At 44.1% G+C, this 21,117-nt stretch overlaps 1 protein-coding gene across 1 annotated transcript in view; it reads left to right on the forward strand.

The window, feature by feature from the left end:
• The window catches only part of LOC105504495 (chromosome unknown open reading frame, human C16orf62), a 180,737-nt gene that overhangs the window by 50,349 nt on the left and 109,271 nt on the right, over positions 1-21,117 (forward strand). Inside the window, exons 9-14 of the mRNA XM_011931960.1 lie at positions 4,570-4,629; positions 11,179-11,275; positions 12,294-12,341; positions 13,657-13,750; positions 19,441-19,518; positions 20,012-20,134. Coding sequence (XP_011787350.1) covers positions 4,570-4,629; positions 11,179-11,275; positions 12,294-12,341; positions 13,657-13,750; positions 19,441-19,518; positions 20,012-20,134 — 500 coding nt within the window. The remainder of the gene's footprint in view (positions 1-4,569; positions 4,630-11,178; positions 11,276-12,293; positions 12,342-13,656; positions 13,751-19,440; positions 19,519-20,011; positions 20,135-21,117) is intronic.

Consider the following 21,117-nt stretch of genomic DNA (forward strand, 5'->3'; position numbering starts at 1 on the left):
ATAATTCCAGCACTTTGGGAGGCTGAGGCAGGAGGATAACTTGAGTCCAGGAGTTCAAGACCATCCTGGGCAACATAGCAAAACCCCATCTCTACAAAACATTTTTAAAAAATAGCTAAGTGTGGTGGTACAAACCTATAGTCCCAGCTACTCAGGAGGCTGAGGCAGGCAGATTCCTTGAGCCTAAGAAGTTTGAGACTGCAGTGAGCTATGATGCACCCTAGCAGAAGTAAGACCGTGTCTCGAAAAGAAGAAAAAAAAAAGAAAAAGTAAGGAGGAAAATGTAGAATACATGGTGGTATTCACTTGTGTCTTCCTAAGGAGACATTAAAAGGATATCCAAGAAACCGATAGAAGTGGTTTCTCTCAGAGGGTGCGCAGGGCAGTGAGGCGGATGGGATGGGCCAGGAGAGAAACTGCACTTGGTACCTTCTGCAGCCTTTCTGAATTTTGAACCATGGGAATGTTTTACGTATTCAAAACCACACATTCACACAAAGTAGCTGCTTTCAGCACTTCCCCAGGTCCCTGTCCTTCCTCTCCACTTCAGAATGGTGTTCCCAGGGTGCTGTTGTTTAAGTCTATTGTGAATAATATTCCTCAGGACTGTTGAGGCAGCCTGCAGGGACAGGTACTCAAAGAGTCTTTGTTAAGGTTTGGGGCTAATGAGTGGATGCTTTGTAAAAAAAGAGTGAAACCCTGACTTGCTTGGTAGAAATGTGGAGTCCTGAGCTCCATTTTTCTGCACATGGTCATTACTCTGGTCTAAAAGAAGATGCATGACAGTACAGGGACAGGTGTTTCATGGTTGTTGACATCATTGACAAGAGAGTCAGAGCATCTTGCTGTGCCAGGGATGCAGACTAGGGCCCCATCATCCACAGAGACTGGCATGCACAGTGGGAAGACGTGTGCCTGGTTTCTGTTGGGATTTCACTAGAGGCATTGGATATAGACGTCGGCTTCTGGCTTCAATGCCTGTGTCTCCTCCTTCAGAGTTGTATGAACTTGAGCCTCAGTTTCTCCGCCTGTAGAATGGGGCTGTCGTAGACCCTACCTTCAGGGGTTTCTGGAGAAGATTAAATGAGAGGATTCATAGGAAGTATAATGTCTTTCCTCTTCTAAGAGTTTGCTGGCAGGATTAGAGTCAATGACTTTGAATAGTGCTTGGCACAAAGTAAGTGCTCAGAAAATGCTAGCTGTTACCACTGTTATTATTTATCTATTTTAGTGTCTTTGATTTATAAGAAAGCAAATCAAGACAGGAAATAAATCTAGGATCAAGTGTTGTTTCTCAGAATAGTTGTCTTCTAGCTCAACAATAGACAAATAGCTTTTTTCAGTAAAAATAATTTTGTAGTTAAAGGGTTCTTAAAATATGAAAGTGAGGCCCAGTACAGTGGTTCATATCTGTAATCCCAGCACTTTGGGAAGCCAGGGCAGAGGGATTGCTTGAGCCCAGGAGTTCAAGACCAGCCTGAGCAACATGGTGAGACCTTGTCTCTACGAAAAATTTAAAAGATAGCCAAGCATGGTGGCGCATGCCTGTGGTCCCAGCTACTCAGGAGGCAGAGATGGGAGGATCCCCAGAGCCCAGGTAGTTGAGGCTGCAGTGAGCTGTGATTGCCCCACTGCACTCCAGCCTGGGTGACAGAGCAAGACTCTGTCTCTAAAAAAAAAAATAAAGTAAAAAAGAATGTGGAGATGAATTTTTTATTTTATTTTATTTTATTTATTTATTTTTTTAGGAAAGCTAGTTTTAGAGAGATGGCAACTTTTGTGTAGGAAATAAAGGTGTTTTGTGCTGGGTTCATTCTGTATGCCATGCGAGATGAGAAGTTATGCAGCCACCTAGTGTGGTTTGCTGTGTGATGGTCCAAGGTGACATTGCATGCATCCCTAATGCCAGGGTTCTGGGGTCATCCCAGAGGAGGCCTCTCTCTACACGAGGTGTTGCTGTAGGGAACCCGTAGCCCCTGATAAGAAAAGCATGTTCTGCCAGGAGGAAAAAAGCAGGTGGCTTTGAGAACTGGGGTTTGTTCTCTAAGGTCTTCCAGGGTCTTCTAAATGGAGCTAGTGGTTTGGAGCAGTGCTTCTCATATTTGGCTGCACATTGAAATCACCTGGGGAGCTTTATAAACACCCACAGAGTCCCAGCTGCATCCAGACCATTTATATGAGGACTTGTGAGGATGGATGCAGACATCCACAGATTTTCAAGAGTCCCAGGTGCTTGGAGTCTGCAGCCCAGTTGAAGAAGCACCGTCTCAGAGGGAAGAGGGAGGTTTGTTGCTGTTTCTGTAGATTCCAGAGGCAAGGCAAGTTTTAGCTCAGAGACCCACTGGTGTCTGCCTAAATCGGTGGTTCTCACACTTCAGCGTGTATAAGGATTTCCCAGCAAGGTTATTCAAAAATCCATATTCCCAGTCCTCATCCTCCAAAATACTTTTTTTTCTTTTTTTTTTTTTTTGAGACAGTGTCTCACTCTGTTGCCCCAGGCTGGTACAGTGGCACAATCATAGCTTCTATCTCTGCCTCTCAAGTAGCTGGGACTACATGTGTACACCACCACACCTGGCTACAAAAATACTCTTTTCCAGTAGCTATAGGGTGGCCCCAGGAATCTGCATTTTCAACAAGTGCCATTAGGAAATTTTAATGTAGGTAGTCCAAGGCCAGGCGTGGTGACTCACACCTATAATCCCAGCACTTTGGGAGGCCAAGGCACACAGATCACTTGAGCCCAGGAGTTCAAGACCAGCTTGGGCTGGGAACATAGGGAAATCCCATGTCTACAGAAAAATAATTAGTCAAGCATGGCAGTGCATGCCTGTGGTCCCAGCTACATAGGAGGCTGAGGTGGGAGGATTGCTTGAGCCCAGGAGGTGGAGGCTGTAGTAAGCTGTGATCACACCACTGCACTGCAGCCTAGTGACAGAGTGAGACCCTGTCTGAATGAATGAATGAATGAATGAATGAATGTAGGTAGGTATTTAGGCAGGTGGTCCATACTAGGAGAAGCACTTGAGTGGTACCTCTTAGCTTGGCTGGCTTCCTTCACTTAACCCTAACACTGTGTCATCTCTTGATATCATTTGATCCCTCGTTCTTTGACCTGAAATGGTCTTTGTATTTTCCTGTCTCTTTTTCCATGTATGGACAAGCTGTGTTGTTCTTTACTGCCCTGAATAAAGGGGCTATGGGAAAAAAAAAACAAAACAAAACATAGAGGGAAATACTTTCACATTGAAGGTGACTTAGGAGAGCTTAGAAAATGAATAAGAACTGTAATTTTTTACCTCCACATATTGATAACATTTTCCAAAATAACACTTTTGGTACCAGTTTAGGGGTCCAGGCTGCCCACCTGTTGTGTAGAGTTTTATCAGAACACAGCCACATCCATTTGTTTGCACATTGTAGCCACTTTTGTGCTACAGTGGCAAAGATGAGTCATCAAGAAAGTGACCTATGACCTGCAAAACCTCTAGTATGTTCATCCATCCAACAAATATTGAGTACCCTCTGTGTGCCAGTCAGTGAACAAAACAAGCACAAATCTCTGCCTTTGTGGAACTTGAATTCTAGTTGAATCTCAAATTCTGATGCTTCTAGGGACCAGGCAGGTCACATAAAAGTGAAAAGTACACTGATGATGAGAGATGGTAGGGGGTGGTGGAGACTGTGGCAAACTGGTTAGTATACATGCCATTTCAAGGGGCAGGTGCTAATTTGCTGTAGCTGTGTTATCCTATAGAGATATGGCCACATTTTTGGCATATTTTATGTGAAGAAGGAGAAAATATGGCATGTGAGTTCTCCCAAGTTGTAGAGTTTGTTTTAGTTTTAGTTTTAGTTTTTGAGACCGGTCTTGCTCTCTCACCCAGGCGGGAGGGCAGTGGGTGATCATGGCTCACTGTAGCCTTGAACTCCTGGGCTCAAGCAATCCTCCCACCTCAGCCTCCCGAGTAGCTGAAACTACAGGCGTGCGCTGCCATGCCTGGCTAATTTTTAAAGTTTTTGTACATTCCTGGTCTCACAATGTTGCCCAGGCTGCTCTTGAACTCCTGGGCTCAAGCAGTCCTCCTGTGTTGGCTTCCCAAAGTGCTAGGATTACAGGTGTGAGCCACTATACCCAGCCTCTCCCACTTTTTACTTGTTGGTAACCAATTCAAAAAATGTTAAAACACTTTGTGGGCTGTTGTGGTGTGGCCACGCATAACTGGTCACAGGCTGGATTCAGCCCACGGGCTGCCCGTTTTCACCTCTTGCCTAGCATGGAATGTGGACCATCGTCTGAGTGGATGGAGATACCTGAGACTCCTTTAGACTCCAAAGAGTAAAACGATCACTTTCCTGCCTTTCAAAGAAAGTAAAAGTCTACTGGAAAAACTAAAAACGAAACAAAAGAAATGTGGCTTAAAATCTGTCCCACCAGGTGGCAGCATACCATCACAAGTTGAAGCCTGTCTGGGAGATGATCGCTCTGGGTCCCTAATTAACAAACATTTATTTACTGTTTGCTCCTGAAGAGTGTGATACTAACACCATCTGTCCTTTTCCTCCCAGGAAAGCTCGTGTACGAGCGCATCTTTTCCATGTGTGTGGATAACCGCAGTGTCTTACCAGGTAATGTCACAGCTGTTCCTGGAGTGTTATCGTGCCCTGGAGTCAGGACTAGAAGGCTTTTATTGAGTCAGGATTCGTTGAAGCTTGATAAAGGTTTTAATTTGGGGTGTGTTCAAGTAAAAGAAACACCTTTGAAGATTTCTGATCATCTCAGTCTTCTAAAAACATTAGAAGGTTTCTGAATGGCCTGTGTAGGAGCTAAGGCAAGTAATTTGAATCTGCAAGAATGAAAAGGCATCACAGTTAGATTCAGCTGAACTTTCACACCAACATATTTTCCTCTGCTGCTTGACTTTAATATTTTTCCTATGTACCATTCCCTCCTAAGAAGCAAATTACTTGGACAAAAAAAAAAGCAAAACGACTTTATATATATTAAAGAACGATGTCAAATAGATCGATAGTAATTGATGCTTTGAATTCACAATCTGTACCCAAATAATTTTGCATTAAATTGACTGTCAATCAAGTTTAAATTCCCTGGAGGTTATAATGGGACAAGTGGATGATGAATTTCTTTTGTCATATACGTGGTAAGAATGATGTGTCTGGCAATGTAGGAATCTCAGCCGCAGCATCCTTTGCCTGTATTCCTCTTTTTAACTTCCGAGTTGTGGTGTGGCCACGCATAACTGGTCACAGGCTGGATTCAGCCCACGGGCTGCCCGTTTTCACCTCTGGCCTAGCATGGAATGTGGACCATCGTCTGAGTGGATGGAGAGAAAACGTTCTCATCTGTCCAAGCTAGAGTAACCAGCTTGCTCTACTGCCACTCCACTTCCCTCTGCTCCTGCAGTGGGGCTTCCCAGGACATGAATAGAAGGTGTTTGTGACAGTAACCTGTAACATGACCTTTATTCTTCCTTCTTTCCTCTTTCCTTTATTCCTGCCTCCTCTTCTCCTTCTCTCTCTTCCTCTCCCTCCACCTCTCCCACCCTCTCCTTTTCTTTCTTCTGCTTCTTGTCTGTCCATCAAATCAATCAATCTATCTTTATTTATTTTTTTTTGAGATGGACTCTTGCTCTGTCACCCAGGCTGGAGTGCAGTGGCGCGATCTTGGCTCACTGCAGCCTTCGCCTCCCGGATTCAAGCGATTCTCCTGCTTCACCCTCCTGAGTAGCTGGGACTACTGGTACCTGCCACCATACCTGGCTCATTTTTGTATTTTTAGTAGAGACCGGGTTTTTACCATTTTGGCCAGGCTAGTCTCAAACTCCTGACCTCAAGTGATTCATCTGCCTTGGCCTCCCAAAGTGCTGGGATTATAGGCATGAGCAACCGTGCCTGGCCCTTTTTTATTTTTATTTTTTCTATTTAATATTTTTAGTTTTTCATCTTTGTAGACACGGTCTCCCTATGTTGCTCAAGCAGCTCTCAAACTTCTGAGCCCAAGTGATCCTCCCACCTCAGTCTCCCAAAGTGCTGGGATTGTAGGCATGAGCCACTATGCTTGGCCTGTCTTTTTAATACTATTTAATGTGCACATTTGTCAGAAAGAAAGAGACAGAACTCTACAGGCTTTTAGGTCTCGAAGTGCTTTTAGGACCCATCTTGTTTCATCAGAGATGGGCAGACCCAGTGTGGAAGGGTCTTGCCCAGAGCTCTGCCACCAGCTACTGAGAGCCTTGCTCTTCACGCTGTACCTACGTTGTCCAGTACAGCAGCCACTGGCCATGTGTTGCTCTTGAGCACTTGAGGTGTGGCCAGTCCAAATTGAGATGTGACGTAACTATTTAAAAAGACACTGGATTTCAAAGACTCAGTACAAGTAAAAGACGGTAAAGTAGCTCACTAATAGTGTTTATGTTGATTACATGTTGAAATGGTATTCTGGATGAATTGGGTTAAAGTACATGATTAAAATTAATTTCCCCAGTTTTTCACCTTTTTAATGTGGCTCACGTGGTTTTTCTTTGGGATCCTCCGTGCCACTGCATCATACCTGTGTTGATGTTTTTCAGCAGCTCCTCCCATGTTCTGGCCATCTCAGGGTTGGAGGCAGTGATCTGGGACAGGCAGGCAGAGGCCAGCCCAAGTGGAAAGGAAAGGCCTTCTCTGCTGGCTTGAGAATTTGGGAAATCTGAATTGTTTATTTATTTATTTATTTTTGAGACGGAGTTTCGCTCTTGTTGTCCCAGGCTGGAGGGCAATGACGCAATCTTGGCTCACTACAACCTCTGCCTCCTGGGTTCAAGTGATTCTCCTGCCTCAGCCTCCCAAGTAGCTGGGATTACAGGCACCCACCACCACACCCAGCTAATTTTTGTATTTTTAGTAGAGATGGGTTTTTATCTTGTTGGCCAGGCTGGTCTTGAACTCCTGACCTCAGGTGATCTGCCCGCCTCGGCCTCCCAAAGTGCTGGGATTACAGGCGTGAGCCACCATGCCCGGCCGAATCCATTTATTTAATTCACACTTGCCAGCACGTAGCATGCTATATACCATTGGCAGCAAACTTGAGCCACCAGGTGGGATTGAATCAAAATAGATTTTTTTTTTGGCAACAACAGCATTTTAAAAAAATGATTTTTGATACAGGCTCTAGTTCTTCCTATTGTTGTATACCCAGCCTCTTAAAATTTTTCATATTTACCTTCCTGGCCCCCAGGGGCATTTGAGTTTGCCTCTACTGCAGTAATCTTCCTTTCTTCCAGTCTTCAGTGACTATACAAACAACATTTTAGGGCCAATTAAGGAAAAATTACTAATAACTAACTCCCTGCCTAAACTTAAAAGTTTAAAACAACAGATGAGTCCTTGTTTAGATATGTTAATTGTAGCACTTTCATCACTAAAATTCTTCCCTCTCCAAATAACTATTTTTGACCTTGAGCAAAGCAAATCATTTGTTTTTTTTTTTTTCTTTAAATGATATCATTGTTTGTTTTCCTTTTAGCTAAAATCTTCATCTGCTTGTGTTCGCTCCGGTTCCAAGAACCTGAAAAGAACAGTAGATTCTGTTTTTCGAAGTTGTTGGTGATCTGAGGAATGACTCTTAAGTATAATTATCATGAAAGCTTTAGAAATCTCCTGTGCAGAATTCTGCCCAAAGAGATTACGTGCGAAGAGAAATTTGGTGGCATTTGTACTCATTCTTTCCATTTAAATCAAGTTCTGTTGGGTGAATTTCCTACTTGAGCCCTTTGCCTTCGGGAGTTTTAACTAAGCTATAGCTCTTCGGAGTTGAGAAAGATACAGTAGTGTCTTTTGGGTTCAGGAAAAGTACACACTACTAGATGTGGTCATTTTTTTCCGAACAGTTCTTAATCCAGCATATACATAGAGAGGCCATTGACTCTGAGAAGTCAAATCCTTTTCTTTCCAGCTTGGGAGAAATAATTTGGGTTTATTGTATTATGGTTCCCATCATCATCTTCTCAGCACTCCCATCTTCAGTTTTCCCCTGTGGCTGATGTGGGCCACATTGGGATAAGCAGTGGCCTTAACTGACCTGGCCTTTCCAGCACATGCCAGCTAAAATGGTGCCAATCCCTATAACACTGTTACGTAAAGAGACCTCTGGGTAGAGACTTGGCAAGTAAATGAAAGAACTAGACTCATTGGTCTCCCGCCTCCTCTTCAAATATCCACAGAAGTTCAGGTTTGAAAAAAAGGAGCACCATAAAGAAAAATAAGTGGGAGCTAGAAAGAGAATCTCTGTTCTTTGTTATATTGAAGTGTCTTCTGAATTAATTTCCGGATTTTGAAGGAGTCCCCATGTAGCAGCCCAAGTGCTAAAGTATAAACCGTGTCGTGTCATGCCATTCCTGTGCTCAGAACCCTTCAGGGGGTTTCCATTATGTTTAGAAAAACTCTCAAACTCCTCACCAAGGCTTCAGCCCTGTGTGAACTGGCTTGTGATGCTGGCTGCACCCCTTTCTGCTTAGCAAATTGGCTTGCTTTTTGTTCTTTGACCATAGTGAGGTTATACCTACCTCAGGGCCTTGCATTTGCTGTTTTCTCTCCCTGGAATGTATTTCTTCCACATCTAGGCATGGCTGGCTCCCTTTCATAATTCAGGGCTCAGCTCAGATACCGCCTCTGTAGGAGCCTTCTCTGACCACTGCATCTAATGAGCCCCTTCCCGTAAATCTCACTCAAGTCACTCTTTATTCCAATACCTAGTTTAGTATCTTTAATAGTGCTATTAGATATTATCTTATTTGTTTGCCTGCTTATTCTCTTTCCTGTTTGTCATTTGTCCCCCCCACTGGAATGTAAGTTTTATGAAGATAAGATCTACCTTGTGCACTGTTATCTCCCCAAAGCCTAGAACACCACCTTTAGTTGGCCCTTAAGGCATTTATGTTGAGCACATGAAGTAAAGGAATATAGTACTTAGTTTGCTGTAAGATCTTAAAGTCCTGCATAACAGAATCCTTTTCCTAAATTATTCCTTGAGCTGGAAGGAAAGCCTAAGGATTCTGTATTGGTGTATGCAGATTGTCGTATAGCTTGCAGTCAATGTGTGTATGCAGGGCAGCCTGCCTTTAGCCTGATTTCCAACTCTTTCAGGCAACCTGAACCAGTTTGTTTTAGCCTTTGCTGAATCTCAGTTCCTTCAGCTAGAGAATAAGAGATTTTATAGATGACCTCAGAGACCTATTTTTGCTTTTGGATTTTAAGCCACAAGATTCAGTCATATGAAGGGAAATTAACACTGCTCCTCCCTGTCCCCAAAGAGAAGATTGACAAATGAATGTAAGAATAACTGCTATCTTTTCCTGTCTGGATCTCTTGAAAGTAGACAAAAAAAGTTACTTCATGTGTAGAGAAAGAGGAAATTGTTTCTAGGCCATTTCTAGGCCAGAAAGAGGAAAATGGTCATTTCCCATCCTTTTGAAAATGGTAAGCAAATAGTTCTCAAGTGAATGAAGCGTGCCAGCCATGCAAAAATAGACTGAGGAGATTGCAATTTCAAAATATCTGCAGTTGTGATTAGTGACTCTTCTCTGCTAGAAAAGTACCTAGAGATTTGTCTTTTTTTTGCTGATTCTATAGGAATTTTGATCACCTTCATATACCACCAAGTGACAGAATCAGGGATGAAAATGACTCATTGCAAAACAGGGTGAGAGCCAACAAGCTAAGAATCATTTGCTATATTAAACTAACTAACTTCTCCCTTTTAATTTATTTATTCATTTTTTAGAGACAAGGTCTTGCTCTGTCTTACTCTGTCTCGCTCTGCCCAGGCTGGAGTGCAGTGGCTCAAACATAGCTCACTGCAGCCTCAAACTCCTGGGCTCTATTGATCCTCCCACCTCAACCTTCCAAGTAGCTGGGACTACAGGTGTGAGCCACAGTGCCTGGCCAGCTTCTCCCTTTTTGAATTAATCCTAAAAGTATAAAACATCTAGTGGTGGGATGGAGCTCTAATCTTTGCCAAAATCATTTAGAAGAAATCATTTCCATGTGAGAGTTTAACAGTGGCCTTCATGGTGTTGATAAGTTTTGTGTTTTTTCTTTCATTTCTCCATATTTTCTTCCATTGCTTACGATGTATGTCAAGTCCAGAACTGTGAGAAATAAATTTCTGCTGTTTAAAAATATGTATGTCAAAATCAAGCTTGGGTTCCAGTTCCAGAAAACTCAAAATAACAGTAATGAAGGTCAGGGCTGATGGGCCAGCTAGCCCTTGGTACCAACGATCCTCACTTCTGTCTTGCTGCTCTCATGGTCAGTATGGCTGCAGAGGTTCCAGCTGTCATGTCTGCGTTCCAGTCAGTGAGCAGGAAGAAGGAGTGAGGGAAGGCAATCCCCTTCCCTTAAAGATACTTGTCAGAAGTTGCCCTTCTATTTATGTATCCTGGGACCAGAACTGACCCACGTGACCACACCTAAGGGCAAGGATGGCCCTGTGCCCTGCAGGAAAATGCGAGTTCTTTTATTAAAGAGGAGGACAATAGCTCATGGAGTAAACTGGCAGTTTCACAAGGTGCTTCGTCTTGGAGCCAGTCATGAGCCAGCAACATAATTCTGGCTGGTTTCTCACCTCAGGGGCCTTGCTTTACCTTCCTCTGGCCCATTGTGATGTGTAGAGCGAAAGCTTAGATCACATTTCGTGTTGCAGTTGCAGTTCCCTAAAGCATCTGGAATTCTCAACAATGTTGTCATAGTTACTAGGAGGTAACCAAGAACCTCTGGATTATATTAGAGGCAGTGGCTAAGAATGTCGGCCGCGACTGCCTGGGTTGAATTCCAGCTCTTACATTTGCTTGCTGTGTGCCTTGGGTGAGTCACTACATTCCTCTGTGCCTTGGACTCTGCATCTGTAAAATAAGATAATAAAAGTACATACCTCAGAGGGTTGCTCTATGGGATCAGGTGAGCTGTCTGTAAAGCACTGTGAACAACACTTGGCACTTAGAAAGCCTGTGTTTGTGGAAACTATTGTTATCATCAGTTGCTTCCTGATAGTGATATTTGGAAAGAAAGACACAGGCTGAGTCACCCCCTTTTCTGCTCCAGGGTAATGTGTTCCCATCCGGGGACTCACACAGATCCTGAGATTTAGGAGGGCTGATGGGTCTTATTTTTGTATTACAGATCACTTTTCTCCAGAGAATGCCAATGACACGGCCAAGGAAACATGCCTAAATTGGTTTTTCAAGATTGCCTCCATCAGGGAACTCATTCCAAGATTGTATCCTTTTTCTTTTTTCTTTTTTTTTTTGTCTGATGATTTTCAAGATAGGCTAAAAGAGTTGTACTGTTAATAGAAGCCATGTGATGGGATGCCCTGACATTCTTATTGAAAATGTGGTCCCGTTACGGTTGCTAGCCTGAAAATACACACAGGGTAAGCCACATTGTAGAAACCCTTGGACTCTTGCTCTTTCCAGTTTTTTTGTCTTTTACTTTGAACACGATGCCATGTGTCAGGCATTTGTTTCCTTGTGGAACATTCCCACCTTAATTCTCTCAATTAAAATGCTTTACATTTGTATTTTCTCTGATTCCAAGAACTTGAACAGGGTCAAGCTTGGCAGGGCAAATGCCAATATTGAAGAACAGAATTCGACTTATACATAAATTGCATCTTAGTTATCTAAAGTTCTTTCTTTCTTTTTTTTTTTTTTTGAGACAGAGTCTTGCTCTGTTGCCCAGGCTGGTGTGCAGTGACGTCATCTCGGCTCTCTGCAAACTCCACCCCCTGGGTTCACACCATTCTCCTGCCTCAGCCTCCCGAGTAGCTGGGACTACAGGCACCCGCCACCACGCCCAGCTCATTTTTTTGTATTTTTAGTGGAGACGGGGTTTCACCGTGTTAGCAAGGGTGGTGTCAATCTCCTGACCTCGTGATCCGCCCGCCTCTGCCTCCCAAAGTGCTGGGATTACAGGCGTGAGCCCCCGCACCTGGCCTCTAAAGTTCTTTCTTTCCCCATAGAGCATTGATTAGAAATGCTCAAAACCCAGTTTATATTTCAGCATGCAACTATGAGTCAATGTGTAACATTTTCCACAATTTATTTTAGATAAGTATGAAACTTTGAAAACCATATGTAGAAACCATAAGCTACCTTAGTTCGCTAGATTATTGAGAGCCGTTCTGATTCCCGTCTCCTAAGACCTGCCTACTTCTCTTCATGGATAGTTTAGTCTTTTCTCCATAGGGAGTAGACCTTCTAGAAAACATCTTCCTTAACAGGATGTTCTTGTAGTTACGTGGAGGCATCCATCCTGAAATGTAACAAATTCCTCTCCAAAACGTAAGGCTCTTTGGTAAAATCTGGAACCATAAAATTGTTCAGAATCTCCTGTGTGTACACAGATAGTAATGGCAATGTAATAGTAGCCATTATTCACTGAGTACTTAATGTGTGTTAAGCACCTTCTGTGCATTTTCTCATTGAATCCAAATGAAAACTGAATGAAGTAGAGACACCATCCTAATCCCCATATTAGGGAGAGGAAAACTCAAGCCAGGAGGAGTTGATTGAGGAGGTCATAGAAGATCAGCTCAACTGGATTTGAATCTTGGCTGTACTGGTACTAGCTGTATGGTCTTAGCAGGTTATTTACAGCCGCAGAACCTCAGGCTCCCTCTCCTGGGAACATGACCCTAAGAAGAGGTCTGAGGGGGTCCTTCGGGTCATACATGCAACAGTGAGAGTCACACCTGGTACACGGTGGGCCCATCCTCTGTGTTGGCTGCTGCTGTTGACGATGATGAAAATGATGACGTCAGAAGCAGAAGCCTTTGCCCTTAGCGGCTTAGGTCCATGCTACTCAATTTATCACAATGTTTTGAGAGTAATTACAGGACATGGGGGACCCAGATCTGCTTTCTGCAGAGCAGGTGAAATGCTGAGTCATGTTAGATAGCTAAATAATAAATTCCTTGAAGCCCGGGAGTGACTGATTCATGGTGTTCCACAGATAACTCTTCTGATTGGATTTAGAATTTATCTCAAATGTGTTGGATTTGGATCTAGGGATGCCTGGAGTAGTTTGGGGGAATAACATGGGTACTGAAGAAACAGTTATTTTGCCTCACCAGTTGGAGGAGGATAATGCCTTAGGCAGAGGGAAGACGTACGTTGCAGGAGAAATAAATTGTAATTCACATTGTTGGTAGTTGGAGGATGTCAGATGCCAGCCTGAGATTCACGGAAGGAACAGGATACGGGACAGTAAATCTGTGGCAAACAAAAACAGATGTGGGGAGAAGATCAAGGGATGCCCAGTCGATGGAAAATAATTGGAGACAAAAACTGTTAAAATTAATAAAATAAATGTGACCTCTATTGGGGAAAAAATGTGGTTAGCCTCCACCACTGAGCAAACGATAACGATGAAATAAATCATTCAATGAACAAATTGTATCAGAAGAGAAAGACTGTTGTTACATTGCCTTAGAAAACTGAAGCTTTGACCTTGGTTTATTACTGAAACTTGATTTTTCCTCCCCACACCACCCCCCTCGCAAATTTAGGAAGTTTTTATTTTATCTTTATTTTAAAAATAAAGGAACAGCGAGTTCTCACGTTGAGTGTAATGCTGGCCTCTTTTTGTCTCTTGCAGGGGAATTTCAGAGTGCCTGCCCCGGTTAACATGCATGATCAGAGGGATCGGAGACCCGCTGGTGTCGGTGTACGCCCGTGCCTACCTGTGCCGGGTAGGCCATGCGAGTCACTACAACGGCACGGCTGCCGCCCGTCTCCTTGAATGTTCACACAGGGCCCTCCTTCCCCACCACCCCACAAGTCATTGAGAGAAGGACTTTTTAGTGGCTAATTTTAGATCATATCTCTGCCGCAGAAAGTAGAACTGTAGGGTTTCTTTTAAAAATTAATTTTAAAGTAGACCAACTTACCATAGCTCTAATTAGGGGATGTTTAAGGTCATCTTCTTACAAATGAACTGGTTTTCAAAATTAATTGTTTCTCACTTCTTGCTGCGAAGGAGGCTCCCAGGGCCCTTCGGCTGACAAGTTGCTTTTCATTGACTTGAAACATGCTCTTCCTTTGTCTTGACTTTGATTGCTTTATTAGTTTTCTGCTTGGCAAGGGAGCGGTGTCCCACATGATGGCAGGCCTCAGGGTCTGTGTGGCCTGGCTTAGGTGGCTGCTGTGAAAGCAGGTAGAGGGACTGATTAGAAATTACTTGCCCATGCCCTGCTTTAAAGCACTGTGAGGCGTCAGCTAAGCTATTAAGTTTTTTGTGTCTGGAAAAACGTAACCAATGGAGGTTATGTGGTCTTTCTTTTTTTTGAGATGGAGTCTCACTGTGTCGCCCAGGCTGGAGTGCAGTGGCACCATCTCAGCTCATTGCAGCCTCCACCTCCTGGGTTCAAGTGATTTTCCTGTCTCAGCCTCCTGGGTAGCTGAGATTACAGGCGTCTGCCACCATGCCTGGCTAATTTTTGTATTTTTAGTAGAGACAGGGTTTCACCATGTTGGCCAGGCTGGTCTTGAACTCCTGACCTCAAGTGATCTGCCGACGTTGGCCTCCCAAAGGGCTGGGATTACAGGTGTGAGCCACTGCGCCTGGCCGGTGTATGGCCTCTCCATAGTTTTCTTCAGCTCACACAGGGGCTTTGCCTCTGTCAGGACTCCCCTAGCAATGAGAATCTTCCCTATCGTCCCATCAATTGCACATCCTTAGATCATTGCCCCTGACAAGCCCCAGACCTCCTTGAGGACAAAGTTGCAGTTAGAGCCTCCCCCATGAATTTGCGCCTTATTAAACCAGAAGGTGAGAACATGTAGCCTGTGATTTGCTGCTTCTGCATGACAGCCAGCAAATGTCAGCAGCCCTGTGGTCTCAAGTGTCATGAAAAACTAAGTGCCTTCAGAGTGAGAAGTAGATATCCATTAGGAAGGGCACTTTTTATAGGTCTGTTTGTTGATACTGAGAATGAAAGAAAAAGCCTTTCATTTAAGGGCACCCTCTGCCCTCTTTGTAGCAGAGGCCAAAGTGTGTACGCATCGCCCACTGCTTGAAACCTGGTGGCGGGGGGGGGGTTCCATCCAGAGATATCAGGTGTGTTTCCAAGGACAACTTTCGAATATATTAAAGCTTGAATACTTCTCCCAAGTCAGTGTTTGCTGAGGCCCTACTGTGCACAGAACACAATGCCACATCCTCTGGGAGGGATGCAAAGATATTGTTTGCATATTTCTTTTTTCTTTTTTTTTTGAGATGGAGTCTCGCTCTGTTGCTAGGCTGGAGTACAGTGGTATGATCTCAGCTCACTGCAACCTCTGCCTCCTAGGTTCAAGCAATTCTTTTGCCACAGCCTCCCGAGTAGCTGGGACTCCAGGTGTGCACTACCACGCCCAGCTAATTTTTGTATTTTTAGTAGAGACAGGGTTTCACCATGTTGGCCAGGATGGTCTCAATCTCTTGACCTCCTGATCCGCCCACTCCGGCCTCTCAAAGTGCTGGGATTGCAGGTATGAGCCACCACACCTGGCCTCTTCTTGTTGTTTTTTTTTTTTTTTTTTTGAGCCAGAGTCTCACTCTGTTGCCCACGCTGGGGTGCAGTGGTGAATCTCAGGTCACTGCAACCTCTGCCTCCTGGGTTCAAGCGATTCTCATGTCTCAGCCTCCCGAGTAGCTGGGATCACAGGCACCTGCCACCATGCCCAGCTAATTTTTGTATTTTTAGTAGAGATGGGGTGTCACTATTTTGGCCAGGCTGGTCTTGAACTCCCCACTTCAGGTGATCTGCCTTCCCCGACCTCCCAAACTCCTGGAATTACAGGTGTGAGCCACCACGCCCAGCCTTGTTTGTGTATTTCTGCTCTGTTGCCTTTTGCCTTGTAGAACATAGCAAATGCTTTTAACACACGTTGACATCACTTGAATAAGGCCTGATGTCGGAGACCCGGTGATAAAGACTTAGACTCATGCCGTCTTTTATGCAAATAATTTGGTTATTAAAGAGAAATCAGAAAGTGAGGAAGTGTGTATTTTTTGCAAGCCTGTTCCCTTTTAATGTTTGAAGTCAGGTACATGAGCTAGGGTACACAATCATATTTGTTATATATAAAGTGCCTTTGAATGACAGATGGAACTTGAAACACAGTGACGATGAGGAGAAGATGCAGAGGACAAAGCAGACCCATCCCAGCAAGATTGGTAGTGGAGTGCCTGGCGTCTGCTGAAATCATTTTTGTCAGTCCAGGCAATGCATTGATTCCTCTGGTTGGGTAGTTTCTAAAAGTCTCTTTAACATTAAAAGAGTAAGAGAGGCCAAGCACAGTGGCTCATGCCTGTAATCCCAGCACTTTGGGAGGCTGAGGCGGGCAGATCACTAGAGGTCAGGAGTTCAAGACCAGCTTGGCCAACATGGCAAAAACCCGTCTCTACTAAAAAATAAAAAAATTAGCCAGGCATGGTGGTACACGCCTGTAGTTCCAGCTACTCGGGAGGCTGAGGCACGAGAATCACTTGAACCCAGGAGGCAGAGGTTGCAGTGAGCCAAGATCGCACCACTGTACTCCAGCCTAGTTGACAGAGCATGACTGCCTCAAACAAACAAACAAACAAGAGACAGCCTGTGTGTTAGTAAGATTTCTTTCAGTTGCAAGTGCCAAAAACCCAGTTTATACTACTTTAAGCAAAAATAGGAACTTACTGTCCAGTGTCTGGAGAGAACAGGGGTAGTGCAGGCACGGCTGAATGCAGGCCCTCAAAGGGTGCCGTCAAGAATCAGCCTCTCCCCACATCACTCAGCTCTGCTGTCCTCTGATTTGGCTTCGTTCTGTGACTTGCTTTTTTTATATGATGGCCCATAGTGGCCTCTGGCTTCCATCCTACCACCTTAGGAACCTTGTTGGAAAGTGTGTTTTCTCGCCAGTAGATCTAGCCAGAGCCTCAGGGCTGATTCTTGGTGGATTACCTAGGGTTGCTTGTCCACCCCAGTCACGTGGCCATGGGTTGGGGTCTGGGTACTTACTGACTGGGCCTGGGTCACATGCCCCTGCATGGAACTCAGGGTGAGGTGGACCCAGCTCCACCGCAAACCTCATGGTCCGAGAGGAAGGTTTGATTCCCCAGAGACAAATGTAATTTGCTGTTACCAGCAACAAGGGGGATGAATGCTGATCAGGCCGAAACAGCAGATGGGAATCATGAGCAATACCCTTGCTGCTCTGAGGAGACACGTTTTAGACCCGAGCAGATTTCCAAGCTGCTCATTTGGCCCGATGAGAAGAGGAAAACAGAAAACAAAAGCTCTGAGTGGGTAGAGCATAGGGGGAGCTGGAAGCTGTTTATTAGAGGAAGGTATGATTAACTCCTAACTTACAGCTGCTTCAGCTCATCTCCATGGCTCAGCCACCAGGCCAGCCTTTGCTGTCACCTAACAGATAATTATTGTCTTTCCTACAATATGATTAAGTGGAAGGAGAATCAGAACACTGTAGAACTGGATCTGATGTTTCTTGTTAGTACATATATATATATATATATATATGTATATGTATTACATATTTTAATCTATGTGCTTGTCCTTGGAAACAGCACTTCCTGTACCCAATCACAGAGCTGCTCTTGGAATTTAACACCCGGATGGTTCTCAAATGCCATCTGAAAAACATTATTATTGTTACCCATCATGACCTCTGAGTAATGGAATGTGAATGGGAGAAATCTATCCCCATTTGAAGAAACGGAGATCCAGTCTCACTCTGTTGCCCAGGCTGGAGTGCAGTGGCGCAATATTGCTCACTGCAACTGCCACCTCCCGGGTTCAAGCGATCCTCCCACCTCAACCTCCCGAGTAGCTGGGTCTACAGGCTGCACCGCCACGCCCAGCTAATTTTTGTGGTTTTTAGTAGAGACAGGGTTTCACCATGTTGGCCAGGCTGGTCTCAAACTCCTAACCTCAAGTGATTGGCCCACCTGTGCCTTCTAAAGTGCTGGGATTACAGGTGTGAGCCGCTGCAGCCCAGCCTACAAAGTAGTTTTTGTGATTAAGCAGCAATTTGGAAATGAAGCGTTTCTGAGGAAGTCGGTTTAAGAAATACTGTGATGTTGTGTTTTAAACCTATGAACTCCCCTCCATAGCTCATCCCTCTACTTTTCCATCTAATCCCATTACTGTACCTTATCTATGATTAGTAAATATCTTCAGCTAGAATTGTTACAGTCTGTTTTGTAACAATGAAGTCAGGACCTAAGGGATTATAGCATTGTTACACTTCATGCTCATCTTACATAAAATTGCATAAAATGTATTAAAATTTATGTCTACTCTTATCACTGCCTTGCAAAGAATGGATTTGTATAGCTTTTAACTAACCATGTAATGGGGCAGCACCACATCTGAAATCCAAGCTGACTCTCTCATGTACCATAATCTTTGTGTTTCATCTAATAAGTACAACTACCTGTGTGTTTATCATCTTTTTAAATTGTGTACACAATCTTGAGAGTATATTCCTTTTTAGTTCTGTATTGATTTGTTCTCTTGGTCATCTGTTTAGAAATATATTCAATACCTTTGGGGAAAAGCAAAGATGATTTCTGCAAATGTCGCCCTTTTTTATTAAAAATAGCTTCTGTGGTCTTTCTTATAAAAGCAGTACATGTTTATTGCATAAGAAAACAGGCTGGGCGCAGTGGCTCACGCCTGTAATCCCAGCACTTTGGTAGGCTGAGGTGGGCGGATCATCTGAGGTCAGGAGTTCGAGACCAGCCTGGCCAACATGGTGAAACCCCATCTCTACTAAAAATACAAAAATTAGCCGAGTGTGGTGACACATGCCTGTACTCCCTGCTACTTGGGAGGCTGAGGCAGGAGAATTGCTTGAACCCAGGAGGTGGACGTTGCAATGAGCCAAGATCGTGCCACTGCACTCCACCCTGAGCAACAGAGTGAGACTCTGTCTCAAAACAAAACAAAAAACAGATAAGGAAAAAAAAAAATTAGGCTGAGCGCTGTGGCTCACACTTGTAACCCCAGCACTTTGGGAGGCCAAGGCGGGCAGATCGTGAGGTCAGAAGATCAAAACCATCCTGGCCAATATGGTGAAACCCCGTCTCTACTAAAAATACAAAAATCAGCCGGGCGTGGTGACATGTGCCTGTAATTCCAGCTACTCAGGAGGCTGAGGCAGGAGAGTCCCTCGAACCAGGGAGTCAGTGTTTGCAGTGAGCCGAAATCGTGCCACTACACTCCAGCCTGGCAACAGAGCAAGACTCCATCTCAAAAAAATAATAATTTTCTGGACTTTTTCTATATCTATAAACATAGGGGTGTGTGTGTGTATATACATATATATATATTAATTTCCAAAAATAAAATCATACTATAGTTATTGTTTGCAACCAGTTTTTCTGTTTGTCTGGCTTCAGGTGGGAATGGAAGTGGCCCCACATCTCAAAGAAACCCTAAATAAGAACTTTTTTGACTTCCTCCTTACGTTCAAACAGGTAAGAGAACACTCTCAGAATAGCTAATCGATATCACAGTTCTGTGAAAGCAAATTCACAAAACCCAGTTGGTTTTCCAAGTGGAGAATGCCTTAAAGCTCTTTAAATGTGCAGGCCCTGGAAAATTACACTAGCTTCTGTTGTAGACAATTAAAATGTGTTGATTGTACTGAGTAAGCGGAGAAAGTTAATATGCATGTGTTAACAGGAAACGTCTCCAGTCGATGAGCCTTGCTTCTTAGCATCTGCTGGCTCCATTTTTATCAGGTTCCTGCTTTCCACAGCGCTCATTCCCAAAACAGCTCAGCTTGGTGACATGAGAAACTTTCTGTGTTTTTTTCTGGTTTAAAAAAAAAAGCAACTGAGAAACCAGGCTATTTCTCTCAGGGCTGTCCACATGCTTACAAGTATGCACAGTCTGTGAGTTGTGTGTGCTTTGTTTGTTGTTTGATTTTTCCCCTCCTTTTCTAAGTGTTTGTTTGGTCTCCTGTAGATTCATGGGGATACGGTCCAGAACCAGCTGGTGGTCCAAGGAGTGGAGCTTCCATCGTACCTCCCCTTGTACCCGCCTGCCATGGACTGGATCTTCCAGTGCATTTCCTACCATGCCCCCGAGGTAACTGCTTCAGTGTGATGCTCACCTCCTGTATGGCGACAGCCCCTGCACGCTGTGCCTTTTAATGTTAATGGGACCCCTTCATAACAGCTATAGCAACGTTAGCACTAGCCAGCCTTTATAGAAGGCTTACCATGGTGGCTGGTTCTGTGCTTAGTGCTTTTCTGAGACTGTCTCATTTTAACAACTGTGGGAGGGGAATGTGGTGGCTTGGGAGGCCATATGCCTAAGTGAGGCTACAGCTAGAAAGCAGTTGGTGGCTGGGTGCGGTGGCTCACATCTGTAATCCTAGCACTTTGCAAGGCCAAGTTTGGGAGGATCACTTGATTTTAGGAGTTTGAGACCAGCCTTGGCAACATAGCAAAACTCCATCTCTACAAAAAATTAGCCAGGCATGGTGATACATGCCTGTAATCCCAGCTACTCGGGAGGCTGAGGTGGGAACACCACCTGAGCTCCAGAGTTCAAGGCTACAGTGAGCTGTGTTTGTATTACTGCACTCCAGCCTGAGTGACAGAGCAAGACACTGTCTCATTAAAAAAGTAAAAAAAGGAAGGTGGTTGGTGACTTGATACAAACCCACGGAATTGGGCTCCAGGTCCAACAAGCCTTATTGCCTCTTCACTTACCTTCATGTACCCCTTTTGTGTTTATAATAATCCAATAAAGTCTGTAGAGCAGGTATTTTATGGAAGGAAAATAAAGCTCAGATGCTTAATTTCTTTTATAAGATTATTTTTCTTTCCTTTTTTTCTTTTTTGCCAGTTGAAGTATTGTCAGGAATTGAAGTGACATCAGAATCATAGCAGACATGTATTTTTTTTTCTTTTCCAAAACTGAGAAGCAGTTTTAGTAGAACACCAATTCAAACTGTCATGAAGACTGTGATAGGCCAGGCACAGTGGCTCATGCCTGTAATCCCAGCACTTTGGGAGGCTGAAGTGTGCAGTTCACTTCAGGCCAGCAGTTCAAGACCAGCCTGG

This window comes from Colobus angolensis, unplaced genomic scaffold (genome assembly GCF_000951035.1).
Source record: "Colobus angolensis palliatus isolate OR3802 unplaced genomic scaffold, Cang.pa_1.0 Scaffold92, whole genome shotgun sequence".
Classification (NCBI taxonomy): domain Eukaryota; kingdom Metazoa; phylum Chordata; class Mammalia; order Primates; family Cercopithecidae; genus Colobus; species Colobus angolensis.